This window comes from Rhinatrema bivittatum, chromosome 11 (genome assembly GCF_901001135.1).
Source record: "Rhinatrema bivittatum chromosome 11, aRhiBiv1.1, whole genome shotgun sequence".
NCBI lineage: Eukaryota > Metazoa > Chordata > Amphibia > Gymnophiona > Rhinatrematidae > Rhinatrema > Rhinatrema bivittatum.
This window is the reverse complement of record NC_042625.1, coordinates 88,022,793-88,036,153: the sequence shown is the minus strand read 5'-3', so window position 1 is coordinate 88,036,153 and position 13,361 is coordinate 88,022,793. Positions and strand designations below refer to the sequence as shown.

General features: G+C 45.6%; 1 protein-coding gene across 2 annotated transcripts in view; it reads left to right on the top strand.

The window, feature by feature from the left end:
• WDTC1 (WD and tetratricopeptide repeats 1) overlaps positions 1–13,361 on the top strand; it is a 71,489-nt gene that overhangs the window by 44,112 nt on the left and 14,016 nt on the right. For both annotated transcript variants that reach the window (XM_029570923.1, XM_029570922.1), the window contains exons 11-12: positions 3,313–3,409; positions 8,653–8,826. In XM_029570923.1, the coding sequence (XP_029426783.1) occupies positions 3,313–3,409; positions 8,653–8,826 (271 nt within the window). The remainder of the gene's footprint in view (positions 1–3,312; positions 3,410–8,652; positions 8,827–13,361) is intronic.

The window sequence follows — 13,361 nt, the reverse complement described above, 5'->3', positions numbered from 1 at the left end:
TGTCTCCCTGCCACTCCCCGCAGTGGAATGTACATTTGTCAAGACTCCTCAGTTTGAGGGCTGTGCTTCCAGTGCCCACGACTCAACCTCTTATTTTCTTGATATTCCTTTTATTTCATTGCACCCAAGAAGGGAGGTCTCCTTTTTGTCTCATCCTGGATCTCAAAGGGGTCCACTGTCACTTGCGGGTGACTCATTTCTTCATGGAAACAATGCACTCTGTGTTAATGGCAGTGCAGTCGGGGGGGGGGGTGTCTGAATTTGTTCGCTGGGGCCTGTTTTCAGGACTGGACAGCGCCGTTCTCACATCGGTAGGGGCTATTTTTAGGCCAGATCGTGCTGACATGCTGCCTCCCGCACAGTGTGGCAACGTTTGTGGCTGGGGTTCTTGTCAAGAGGTCCTTGATTTGGCCGCATTTTGCCGCGAATGTGTCTATGGAGGGGCTGGGACCTCTGCAGGACCTCAGGGAGCAGCAGAAGCACGAGGTTAGTTGGGCTGTCTCCAGAGGCCCTGGGTGTGTCAGAGCAGCCAGCAGCCATTTTGTCTACTCATGCTGGGACCCAGGCTGCTGTTTTCAGAGCCTTGGGACTCCCCTCCCACACTGTTTTCCATGGAATAAGACCCTGCTGGTGGCAGGGAAAGGGAAACTGACTCGGACCCTTCTTTGGATCCGGAAGCTTTTTCAGTGGATTTTGTCCTTCTGCTCCATAAGGCCTATCTGGCTAGGAAGGGAGTATGGACCAAGACGCCTCTACCCAGGAAGTCCCAGGCGGTCAAGAAGCCTAGGCAGGTGAAGTCCGGAGGGATCCTGTGGTTTTTGGGTCTCTAGGTCCGAGATGGATGATACAGGTCAGATACAGGACGAGCTGGTGGATCCAGACAGGGACCCGGTTAGCATGTTGGTTGATCCAATGCAGGATCCAGACAAGGTCCCAATCACGAACAGTAACTATCCTCGGGTGGTCTGCTTGTTTTTTTGCAGGGATTAGTTGGGCCCACTAATTTCCCAGGTTCAGGAGGAGCTGGGAGATTAAGGTCACTCAGGAATATTCGGATAAGGGGTTAAACCCAATCCTGGAGGGATTACCGGGGGGGGGGGGGGTACCTAACTCTTTTCTATTGCCTAACATGGTGAAGTTGATAGATTGGGAGTGGGGATCTCCCAATGCGGGCTTGAAGATAGCCAGGGCTATAGCTAAATTATATCCCTTGCCAGAACAGATGGAGTCGTGGAAAATTCCAAAGGTGGATGCTGCGGTTTCCACAATTATCACGAAGACTACCATTCCGGTGGCAGGTTCTGCTGCTTTGAACGATATCCAGGATCGAAAACTGGAAATCCTCCTTAAGAGGCTGAAGTTTTGGCTCTAGGCCTTCATGTGGCGGTTTGCTGAAGTCTGATGCAGAGAGACTACTTGTATTGGGTGCAGAAGGCGCATGATAAATGGTTAGGAATGGCTGTTGAGAAGGCTCAGGCTGCCTGCTTGGAAGTGGGAGTGGCCTGTGTGGCCATGATCCGGACTTCCGCCAGAAGTATGGTCTCTGTGGTAGCGGCGAGGAGACTTCTGTGGCTACGAAATTGGTCAGTGGATGTGTAGTCTAAAGCCCAGCTGTCTAACCTCCCCTTCAGGGGAAAGCTGCTGTTTGGAGAGTATTTGCAGTCGAAGGGTAATAAGTTGCCTGAGGACAAGAGAACCCCTAAGAAGTCTTTTTCCTCCAAGCTCAATTCCTAGAAGCGAGGTTTTGCGCTGGCAGGATCCCTAGGCTGGCGGCAGCGCAAAAAGATTTTGGGTAGACGGCTGTCCTTTCGAGCCAGACGATGGGCCCCCAAGGGGGGAGGCGGAAGTAAGATTGGTCAGTGAAGGCGAGCTGGTCCGCTCCTCTCCAGAGGCTATTGGAGGAAGGCGGTCCCTCTTTTACGAGGAGTTGGACCAGTAGGTCCTGGAGGTAGTAAGACGGCTCTGCCTTAGAATTTTCTCATCTGCTCAGGGATGCCCGATGAGAATACCTCCTGCATGGCTTTGTGGCTGAAGCCCCACGCTGGACCTTGGTCTTCTGGCCAACCATGCAACATGACTGATGCCATCTTCCAGTGCTGGCATGGCAGGGCACTGCTTCTTGAGTTGAAGGTGCTTCACAGCAGCTCTCCCTCTTCTTCTTCTTGCTTCTGTCCAGGGAGTTAATGTAGGCGTATTCTGTTGCTGCTTCAGTCTAGGTTTCTTTGAGAAATGCTGCTTTAGCATTATTGTATTGGTGGTCCTCGTTTCATTTTTCATCACAGATTACATCCTTGCACAGGAGCATTCTTCCTTCTGCCCCCAAACTTGGATTCCTTGTGGCTCCAAGCATACAACAGGATGGGAAAGTCTCATGAAAGTAGAGAGCACACACCTTTCTTTTATTATTGAATTGAATCTTGATGCATTCTGGGATTTGTAGTACTAGGCAAGCAGGATCACTGCTAAATTGGGACCATCTAGATCCCTTGCAGAGCTTTGGCAAGGGCCTGTGATTCATGCTGCTCTAACCTTGTTCACACAATCAGGCCGATGCTATTCTGTGCGCGCTTAACCTAGCACGTCCAATCGCATGCATAAGTAATAGTGCTCGTCACATGCAAATGCATGTTCATGAGGCTATTATCTATTTCCCCCATGCAGGAAAAAAAAGTGTGCCCAAGGAGCCTACTTAATGTCGTGGCGATTTATTAAGTCGGAGGGACAAAAAAAAAAGTGCCAGCCTTCAGGTTAGGAAAACAGATGCCTTAAAATTGTGGTCCGTTTTCCTAACCGGCTGATAGCCACCTCTCCCGGGTACCCACTGCTGAGGAGGCGCTTAGGGGTACGCAGTTTCCCCTAGTGCCTCCTTTTTACCGCAACAGCCCATTTACATTCTGCATTGGGCACCCTGGAGAGGTGGATCAGCGTGTGCTCAATCATGAGCGCCCCTTTAACGCCTGCCAATATTGCATCGGCCTGATTGTTGTGTGTGCAGACGCCACTGAACAAACTTAGCTGAGTGTTGGCTCTAAGCTTGCATGAAGTGTGTAACCCTGTGGCTTTTTTGTTTTTTCTTAAGTGCCTCTTTTTTTTTTTTTGTTCTGAGATTCACTGAGTAAATCACCAACAAGAGAAGGCTTGGTTGTTTACTTTCTAGTTTTTGATGTTTATTTCCTTTTCTGTGTGCACCCTTATAGTAAGAGGCTCTCCTAACTGAATGGAGGCACTAGAGTGGCCTATGCCTTTTGATATGGTTTAAAACTGGGTGTTTGTGTGTGTTTTTGTTTTTTGTTTCATTTGTTGCAATCCCAGAAGTGCAGAATGGGAAAACGTCAACCAATGGTGTGTCAAACGGCATCCATCTCCATAGCAACGGGTTCCGATTGACGGAGGGGAAAACGCATATTAGGTAAGGAGACCACTTCAAAGGCCAACCTCTTCTAACTAAGGGGGGGAAATCTTCAAAGCCCTTCACGCGTGCAGAGCACGGGTTAATATGCATAAATGGCTTCTTATAAATCCGGGCGGGTTTGTACCTAAACAAGATTCCACGCATGCTTTTATGTGCACCGAGCATAGGTGTTCCAGGAGTGGAGTTGGGATTTGAATGCATACTTTGATTTGAAAAAGTGTGCATGTAAATGCAGTGCAAAACGTGTGTGGATTCGAAGAGCAAGTGGTAACTTCATGCAGGCTATTTGAGAAGTTAGTTCAAAGCATACTTTTGCACATAGTTGCTTTAAAAATTGGAATAACTTGTGTTGCCAAAATGCTAAGTTATGTGGGTTGTCTTGAAAATGACTCTAAATGTCCCATTTCTGATTATATCATGTGTATCACACAGAGAAGAAAGGGATCTCCTGATCCGTGAGCTTTTAGACTTTGGTTTGGTTTGCATATGCTTAGATTAATCAAACATTCAGACGCCATGTATATAGACTGTCATAAAATAATCATACTGTGAAGTGGTTGTCTACCACTTTCTTATCAGGGCCGGCGAGTCCATTAGGTGAACTTAGGTGGTCGCCTGTGGCGCCAACCCTTAGGGGACGCCGAATAGCAGCCAGGTGGTGCTGCGAGCGGAGCCACTCGTGGCAAAGAGGAGTAGAGATTTGTCGGGCTGTGAATGACCCTGAGAAGTATACAGTGGGCGGCACGAATGAGGTAGGAGGGGTCAGGCCTGAGACCAGCGAGGGCAGCATGAACAGGGGAGGGCGGGTGCAAGGCAGAAGTCGCCTAGGGCACCTACTACCCATGCACCAGCCCTGTTCCTTATTACACCAAAACTATTGTGGATAGTCAGTTCATGGTTTGCAGACAGGTTGAATTTTCATAGTAGCTGAATGGATAGACAAGAATTATGTAAGTGGCTCTTTTGCCCCCATTTTATATGGCATTCTTACTGGAGGCTTATATTGGTACATCCAGCCAATTTGTTACACAACTTGTTTCACTTCTCCAAGTCACTGTCTTTCATACAATCAGACTTGGAACCCCCACCCAACTCCTGCATTGCTGTCACAGGGGGATGGGGGCAGCCATTGGGCATCTTTGGCTTGTGTTCTCTGTCATGCTTTTGTGAAAACCTCACCTCCCACTGCAATCAGTTTTGCGCACATAATTGTCAAGGTAAAGGGGAAAGCAGTCTTTCACAGCAAAAGTACTACTCCATCCCGCTTGCTGGTCTTGCAATGTATTCCAGACCTAGATGCATTGCTGTATAGAGTATGTGAGTGTTCACGGGTGCCTAAATCTGTGTCTGTGTACATGTAGTTAATGCTAGGGCTGAATGTGTTTAAGATAGATGATGTAAAGCAGGCCGATTTTTCTTCATTTTTTACAAGGCAATTAAAACCCAGGGTAATTCTAGAGCTGTGAATTCTCCTTGCGTATTTGTAGCATGAGAGAACATCTGTGGAAATTTGTTTTTTGTTTTTTGTGGGGGGGGGGGTTTCCAGCGATAAGCAGCATTACATGTGGGTGACATCATCCAGCAGCACGGAACGGATTTCTCTCTATTTACTAGAGCTGTGAGCTGTACTGAACATCTGTGGGCGTTCCCACTCAAGTTTTGCTTCGAGCCTTCTGTCCTTTTTTTTTGTCAGAGCACAGCGTGGATGCTTAGTCTCTCTCTTGGTCTCCTTTTATTCAATATATTTTACAACTCAATAGTAAAGTTTGGCCTGCCCTTCTATCATATCAGGCAGAAAAAAAATGCTATCATAGTGAGTGGTTTTAAGAGTTACATTTGAGGAAACATTATATCCCTTGCCACTGGCCAGATTATGAGCTGCGGAACTGCTATGCTTGCAGATGGATGTCTTCACGCACAGAGATCCAGGGCTTTTAAAATTGGAGCGGTTTATGCAGTTCCTCAATCACAGTAGGTCATCATCTTGCAATGCAGCCTCATCTGCTGCACCAGAAAAGTCTAGCAGAAGCTCATTAAAAATGCTCCCCCATCTGCTCAGGCTGAAGCTACAGGGTTGAATTCCTCCCAGCATCAATTACTGGAACCATTGCAGTCTGCCTTGAAGAAACATAAGCACTTTAAGTGCATTGACTTGCCCAACACATCTTCCACAGATGCCAGCAGTGTATGGCACATTGAGGAGCTAGATGCTTTGTGGCATCTAGGCACTGGATGCCACAAAAGCCTGTGGCCTCTAAACATGATCCCACGATGCACCATGCAAGACCCAAGGCTCAGCTCCAGTGCAACAAATGCAATATTGTCTGTCCATGCTGGATTCCTTGACATGTCTCTAAAGGCCCATCGAGGCAACCAAGGAATTCCATTGCCACATCCACTTCGATTTATCAGGCTGCTTTGCCAACACAGCTCTATACAGCCCATCCTAGATTGGCGGTAGGGGGTGGGGGTGTCAGATTGTCCCTGCTGCCGCCAATAACCAAGCCACTTACCCCATCTAGACTAGTGACAGAGAAATGTCACCTGAAGACTGCAGACTCTGTGACCTCTATAGGACTATTTATTGTAACATGCCACCTCTTCTCATGCAAGAGCCTATCCTGGTTTTGAAAGAGGAAGTTCCACCACCTACACCATGCCAGAAGACACATCAGTCGTTTGACCAAATGCAGATTTGGTACAGAGTTTTTCTCTGACCAAGGAGATGTAAGGAACATTCCAGCTTCTCTTCTCCACTCTTGCTACATCGATATCACAGACCGGAGTCCCAATATCACCTATAGGGGTGCATTCATTATCAGAACTTTTGCCCAGAGGTTCTTCATCTTTTGCGGCTGATTTGAGCAGGCCAGAGGTGGCTCCTCAAAGTCAACCAAAAGCCCTTTCTGGTTCGTCCTCTGTCATTTTAGTCCTGGGTAAGTAACCCTATACCTTTTTTAAGCCTTGGATGAAGACCCTACCAGCATACTCTGATCCTCTTCTGGAACATCTGGACCACACTTCACCACCAGAGGATCTGACCTACTCTGTTTGTGGAAAAGAGGGATACTGCACTGGGTGTCTATGCCTACAAAGATAAGACCCCTTGATCAGAGTTCTTAAGGCTGCTTCAAATACTAGATACTCCGACATGAGCTGATTAAGTACAATGTCATATGGGGGCCCTACTATACGTTTCTAGCTGTAGATACCTCTGTGGTCTAGACATGAGACCTTTTTCTGTTTGGATATGTGCCTGTAAATTCATGATTGCAATTTTGTTTGTACCTTGGGCTGTGCTATAATGGATCTTTGTTATGTTGTATTGTGCAATGTTCTCTTGTTGGAACCTTGTCTTTGACTAGGTAATACATTAAAATTGTAAATAAAGATTTAAAAAAAAAAAAAAAAAACCCCAAAAAACTAGACACTCCAGCAGCCCTTCCAGTTCACACAGTCTCAATACTCTTATAAATACTTACTCTGACTTTTTTTTTTTTTTTTTTTTTTTAAAGCCATTGAGGGCCTTGTTGCCTTCCCTCCCCCCCCCCCCCCCCCCCCAACCTGTCTTCTACTATCCTCCTCTTCATGATTTGTGCTCGACAGATCGTAGATTATTGGTGATCCCTAAACATAAGTTGATTAGCTTAGCTAAGTCATGTTCTTAAGTTTCCAGCATTGCAGGTTACACCCTTTGGAATAGTCTCCCAGAACTGCCAAAAATGGAGTATGACCTATTATGCTTGAGGGATTATAGTATGCTGCCTTATGGTTGATGACTAGCAATTTTTTGCTGTTAAGATTTTAATCTGTTTAATTTTTGTTTAGGAATTTTTTTATACTGTTTGAAAGCTACTGTGTTATGTTTGTAATTCTTGTTACCCGCTAAGGTCTATTTATTAGTGGGCTACAAATTTGAAAAAATAAATGAGAATGTAACTCCCTTTTTGGTCACCTCCTTTTGAACTATTGGAGTCAGTTCCTCTAAAATACTTGGCATGGAAGATGGTGGTCCTTGTTGCAGTGATTTCAGCTAAAGTCGGAACTCCAAGCTCTCATCCACAATCCTCCATATATGTAGTTCTTTCATAACAGGTGCTTCTCCATACTAATCTGAAACTTTTCCCAAAGGTTGGCTCTTCTTTTTCATATCCATCAATGCATCATAGTACCTACCTTCTTTCCTAGACATGGAGATAAAGCCCTGCATACTCTTGACTGCAAAAGGTCCTTATCTTTTTACAAGAAACTAACTCAGCTGCATCATAAAACCTCCCAATAGTTTGTCTCATGATCCCAGTCAACGAGGAATAGCAGTTGCCAAACATACTTTGATAATTGGCTGGCTGAGTGCCTTCCTCAGTACTACACCTTAGCAGGACTGCAGATCACAAGCTCGATGAAGGCTCATCAAGTGAGAGCTACGGCTGCTTCTGTTGTGCATCTTGAGAAGTAGCTATTGAAGATATCTGCAAAGCTGCAGCTTTGTCTTGCATTCATACCTTTTTACGTCATGTCATTGTCTTGATATCCTCTCAGACTGTCGGTACATTTTGGATAAGCAGTTTTGCAAAGTCTGGACTCTCAGTAGTCCACTCTCCATGGTGAGGGCTAGGTTGCATACTAAGTAAGTGCTCCACTGCAACCCTTAGCTTAGGGCCCCCCCCCCACAGACACACATGTCATGGCTAATTCAACCTGCTAAATCGATGGAAAAAGCAAGTTTGCTTACTGTAAATGGTGTTTTCTATAGCCAGCCATGGAATACCCACCTGCCTCCCTAGAGAGTAGACTATATAGCCAGATTAGCTGTGGTATAGACCAAGGAGACTGAAGAGGCAGTGCCCACATTCCCATGTGTCTACTAGCTTGGAGAGACGAGTCTGGTGCTGCCGGGTGACGTCAACCCCATATAATGGCAAATTCATCCTGCTACACGGAGAAATGTTGTTTACTTAATGCTTTCTTTTTGCTTTCTGAAATACTGTATAGTCTGCAATGCAAAGAAAATTAGATATTTTTAAACATTACCTTTTTATTTTCATTCACACTTAATGTTTTAATGGCATGACCGCTATTTTACTGAAGCTGGTTGCTGAGGTGACAGTGTGATCCTGCCCACATGTCTCCGACACTATCCAGTCTCCATCTTTACCGAAACTGCTTTTGTTTGCCTGCCTGCCTGCAGTTTGCCCTTGGGACTGCACTCAATCCTCCTCCCGTGCCTTTTCTCCCTGCAGCTCACAGATGGAGCTTCCTCCTCACCTGGAGAAAGTCAAGCAGCAAGCCAACGATGCCTTTGCCCGCCAGCAGTGGAGTCAAGCCATCGAGCTGTACAGCCAAGCTGTGCAGAAAGCCCCCGGCAGCGCCATGCTGTACGGCAACCGTGCGGCAGCCTACATGAAGCGCAAATGGTAAGCAGGTTGGGCTCTGGGGACTGGCGAGGGTTCCTCAGAAAAGGGGTCAAAGATACAGAGGCTCGGCTTATTGGGCAGAACCCTACTGGATCATAAGGGCTACCAAAATGATAAAGGAGATGGAACAGCTCCCCTATGAGGAAAGACTAAAGAGGTTAGGACTTTTCAGCTTGGAGAAGAGACTGCTGAGGGGGGATATGATAGAGATGTTTAAAATCATGAGAGGTCTAGAACGGGTAGATGTGAATCAGTTATTTACTCTTTCGGATAATAGACTAGGGGGCACTCCATGAAGTTAGCATGTGGCACATTTAAAACTAAACAGAGAAAGTTCTTCTTCACTCAACGCACAATTAAACTCTGGAATTTGTTGCCAGAGGATGAGGTTAGTGCAGTTAGTATAGCTGTGTTTAAAAAAGGATTGGATAAGTTCTTGGAGGAGAAGTCCATTACCTGCTATTAAGTTCACTTAGAGAATAGCCACTGCCATTAGCAATGGTAACATGGAATAGCCTTAGTTTTTGGGTACTTGCCAGGTTCTTATGGCCTGGATTGGCCACTATTGGAAACAGGATGCTGGGCTTGATGGACCCTTGGTCTGACCCAGTATGGCATTTTCTTATGTTCTTATAAATCATCTTTTCGTCATTCTCTCTGCCGTTTAAGCAGAGAGCTATGCTGGATGTGCATTGAAAGTGAAGTATCAGGCTTATTTGGTTTGGGGTAGTAACTGCCGTAACAAGCAAGCTACTCTCCTGCTTTTTTGTGGATGCAAATCCTTTTTTCCACATTTCCTCTTGCCGTTGAAGCATAGAACAATGTTGGAGTCGCATTAACTGTGTGTATGTTTATTGAATAAGGACATTCATCTCCAGGTAGTAGTTGTCATTCCCACAAGCAAGCCACCCCCTTGCCTCTTCTCTTCATTCACATCCTCTAGACTTTATGGATCCACAGTATTTATCCCACGCCCCTTTTGAAATCCTTCACAGTTTTGGTCTTCGCCACTTCCTCCGGAAGGGCATTCCAGGCATCCACCACCCTCTCCGTGAAGAAATACTTCCTGACATTGGTTCTGAGTCTTCCTCCCTGGAGTTTTAAATCGTGACCCCTGGTTCTGCTAATTTTTTTGCAACAGAAAAGGTTTGTCGTTGTCTTTGGATCATTAAAACCTTTCAAGTATCTGAAAGTTTGAATCATATCACCCCTGCTCCTCCTTTCCTCCAGGGTGTACATATTAAGATTCTTCATTCTCTCCTCATAAGTCATTCGATGAAGACCCTCCACCTTTTTGGTCGCCCTTCTCTAGACCGCCTCCATCCTGTCTCTGTCCCTTTGGAGATACAGTGCTCCAGGTGAGGCCTCACCAAGGACCTGTACAAGGGGATTATCACTTCCCTTTTCTTACTCTATATTCTTCTGGCTTGAGCTGTTGCCTTGTCACATTGTTTTGCCGACTTCAGATCATTAGAGACCATCACCCCAAGGTCTCTCTCTCCTGCTCCGTACATATCAGCCCTTCTCCCCCCATCGAATACAGTTCTTTCGGATTTCCACACCCCATGTGCATGACTCTGCACTTCTTGGCATTGAATCTCAGCTGCCATATATTCGACCATTCTTCCAGCTTCCTTAAATCCAGTCTCATTCTCTCCACTCCTTCCGGCGTGTCCACTCTGTTGCAGATCTTAGTGTCATCCGCAAAAAGACAAACTTTACCTTCTATCCCATCCGCAATGTCACTCACAAAGATATTGAACAGGACCAGTCTCAACACCGATCCCTGCGGCACTCCGCTTAACACTGCTCTCTTCAGAGTAAGTTCCATTTACCGTCAAACATTGCCGTCTGTCTGTCAACCAGTTTGCAATCCAGGCCACCACCTCTGCACGCACTCCTAAGCTTCTCATTTTATTCACCAGTCTCCTGTGCGGGACCCTATCAAAAGCCTTGCTGAAATCCAAGTAGATGACATCGAGTGCTCTTCCTTGATCCAATTCCTTGGTTACCCAGTCAAAAAAGTCAATCAGATTTGTCTGACAGTATCTTCCCCCTGGTGAATCCATGCTGCCTCTGGTTCAGCAATTCTCGCGACTGTAGATAGTTCACTATTCTCTCTTTCAGCAGTGACTCCATTACTTTTCCCACTACTGAGGTGAGGCTGACCGGTCTGTAGTTACCAGCCTCTTCTCTGTTCCCACTCTTGTGAAGCGGGACCACTACTGCTCTTATCCAATCCCTCGGCACCACTCCCGTTTCTAGGGATCTATTGAACAGGTCACACAGCGGACCCGCCAGCACATCTCTAAGCTCCCTCAGTATCCTGGGATGAACCTCATCAGGCCCCATGGCTTTGTCCACTTTCAGTTTCCCCAGCTCTTCCCATACATTCTCTACTGTAAACGGAGTTACATCTACTCCATTCCCCACCAGTTTCTTGTTAACTAGCGATGGTCCTTCTCCAGGGTCCTCTTTAGTGAACACTGAATTGAAGTATTTAATATTTCTGCCATTTCTTCGTCTCTCTCCACACATTTGATCCTATTCATCTTTCAATTTCACTATACCACTTTGGAATTTTCTCCTTTCACTGATGTTTCTGAAAAATGTTTGTCACCTCTCTTTACCTCCTTGGCAATCCTTTCTTCCGCTTGACTTTTTGCCGTCTTGATTACTTTCTTTGTCTCCCTCAGTTCTACCAGATATTCTTCCTTGTGCTCCTCCCTTTGGGATCTTTTATATTTCTTGAACGCTGTTCTTTTAGCCTTTATTTTGTCAGCCACTTCCTTTGAAAACCAGATAGGTTTCATTTTTCTTCTGCTTTTCTTTACTTTTCTAACATATAGATTAGTTGCCTTGGTGTTTGGTCCACTGTTGTTCCACGTCTCTCTCGTTCTCCCAGCCTACTAGTTCTTCCCCATTTCATCAAAGTCTGTGTTCTTGAACTGCAAAACTTGGGTCTTTGTGCTTCTTTTCCGTATCCTTTTTGTGATATTAAACCAATACCGTATGATGATCACTGGTGCTGAGGTGGGCGCCCACCTGGACATCAGAGACATTATCTCCATTAGTGAGCACTAAATAGAGTATAGCTCCCTCTCTTGTGGATTCCATTACCATTTGTTTGAACAAAGCTCCTTGCAGGGCATCCACTATTTCTTTACTATTGTTAGATTCTGCAGATGGGATTCTCCAGTCTACATCCGGCAAATTAAAGTCTCAAACGATCATTACTTCTCCCTTCTTTCCCATCTTTTGGATGTCTTCAACCAGATCTCTGTCCAGCTCTTCCTTTTGGTTTGGAGGCCTGTAAACCACTCCAATAAAAATGGATGCCCCATCTTTTTTTAGGTTGTCTCATAAAGCTTCTTCATTGCCCCATCTTCCTTGCAGCTCAGATGCTTGGATATTGTTTCTGACATAAATGTTCAATGTTAATATGTTCAATGTAAACCGCTAAATGAAGCGATAGTTCTTGTTTCTTGTAAACCGGGGTGATATGTATTTTATACAGGAACCTCCGGTATATAAACCCTATAAATAAATAAATAAATAAATAAAGAGCCACTCCTCCCCTTTTCCTATCCTCTCTGTCCTTCCTTAACAAGTTATAGCCCGGAATTGCCGTATCCCAATCATGCGATTTCCATGAACCATGTCTCTGTGACAGCAATAACGTCCAAGTCTGCCTCCTCCATTAGGGCCTGCAGGTCTGGGATTTTATTGCCCAAACTACGAGCATTTGTGCACATAGCTTTCCAGATTTCATCATTCAGGTTACTGTTTTTTCCTGGACTCCTTTTGTGACTTTAGTTGAGTTTTTTGTTATCCACGTCACCCTTTCCCTTTGCAAGATTAGTGCCTCTGATGTCAGCAGAGGGCTTAATCTCTGGCAGAACAACCCAGAGTGACTTTCTGGGGCCCAAGAAAGTGGAACAGAGTCAGCGGTTTACAACAGTTCTGGCTCCCCTGAGGAAACAGAATAGATCCAGTAGTTGCATGAATCATGTATGGCCCCGCAGCCCTTTGAGAAAGCAGAGAAGAGTGGTGGAGCTGCTTTACCCAGAGACAAAGGCAGCCACATGGCTTTGATTGGGTTTTAAGAGAGAAATCGCACCTGGCCCTGCCTCCAAGACATCTCACTCCCTCCACCGTTCCACTTCCTTTCTGTCTATAAACTAAGCCTGCTCTGGATCTGTACTGCAGGGAAGAGAAGACGGGGGAGAGGGTAGCACTTTGCCATTCCAGATTTTACTCATAGGGTGTGCAATAATTATACCTTCCTATTTTAGGAGCCCAAACTGAAGTGGTTGGTAACAGGAAGTAAACAAAAGTTCTTTGCTTTACTCTTTAAAGGGGAGGATGATGGAGATATCCCCACTGTATGAAATCGCAAACAAATAGCAGGCCTAAATTTAGGGTCTTAACTTCCAGGCCCCTAAATGTATGGGAATTTTCCATATTTTCAGCTGAAAATAGGTGCCTAATTTGGAGACCTTATTTAGGAGGCCAGGTTGTTGGTTGTTTGTTTT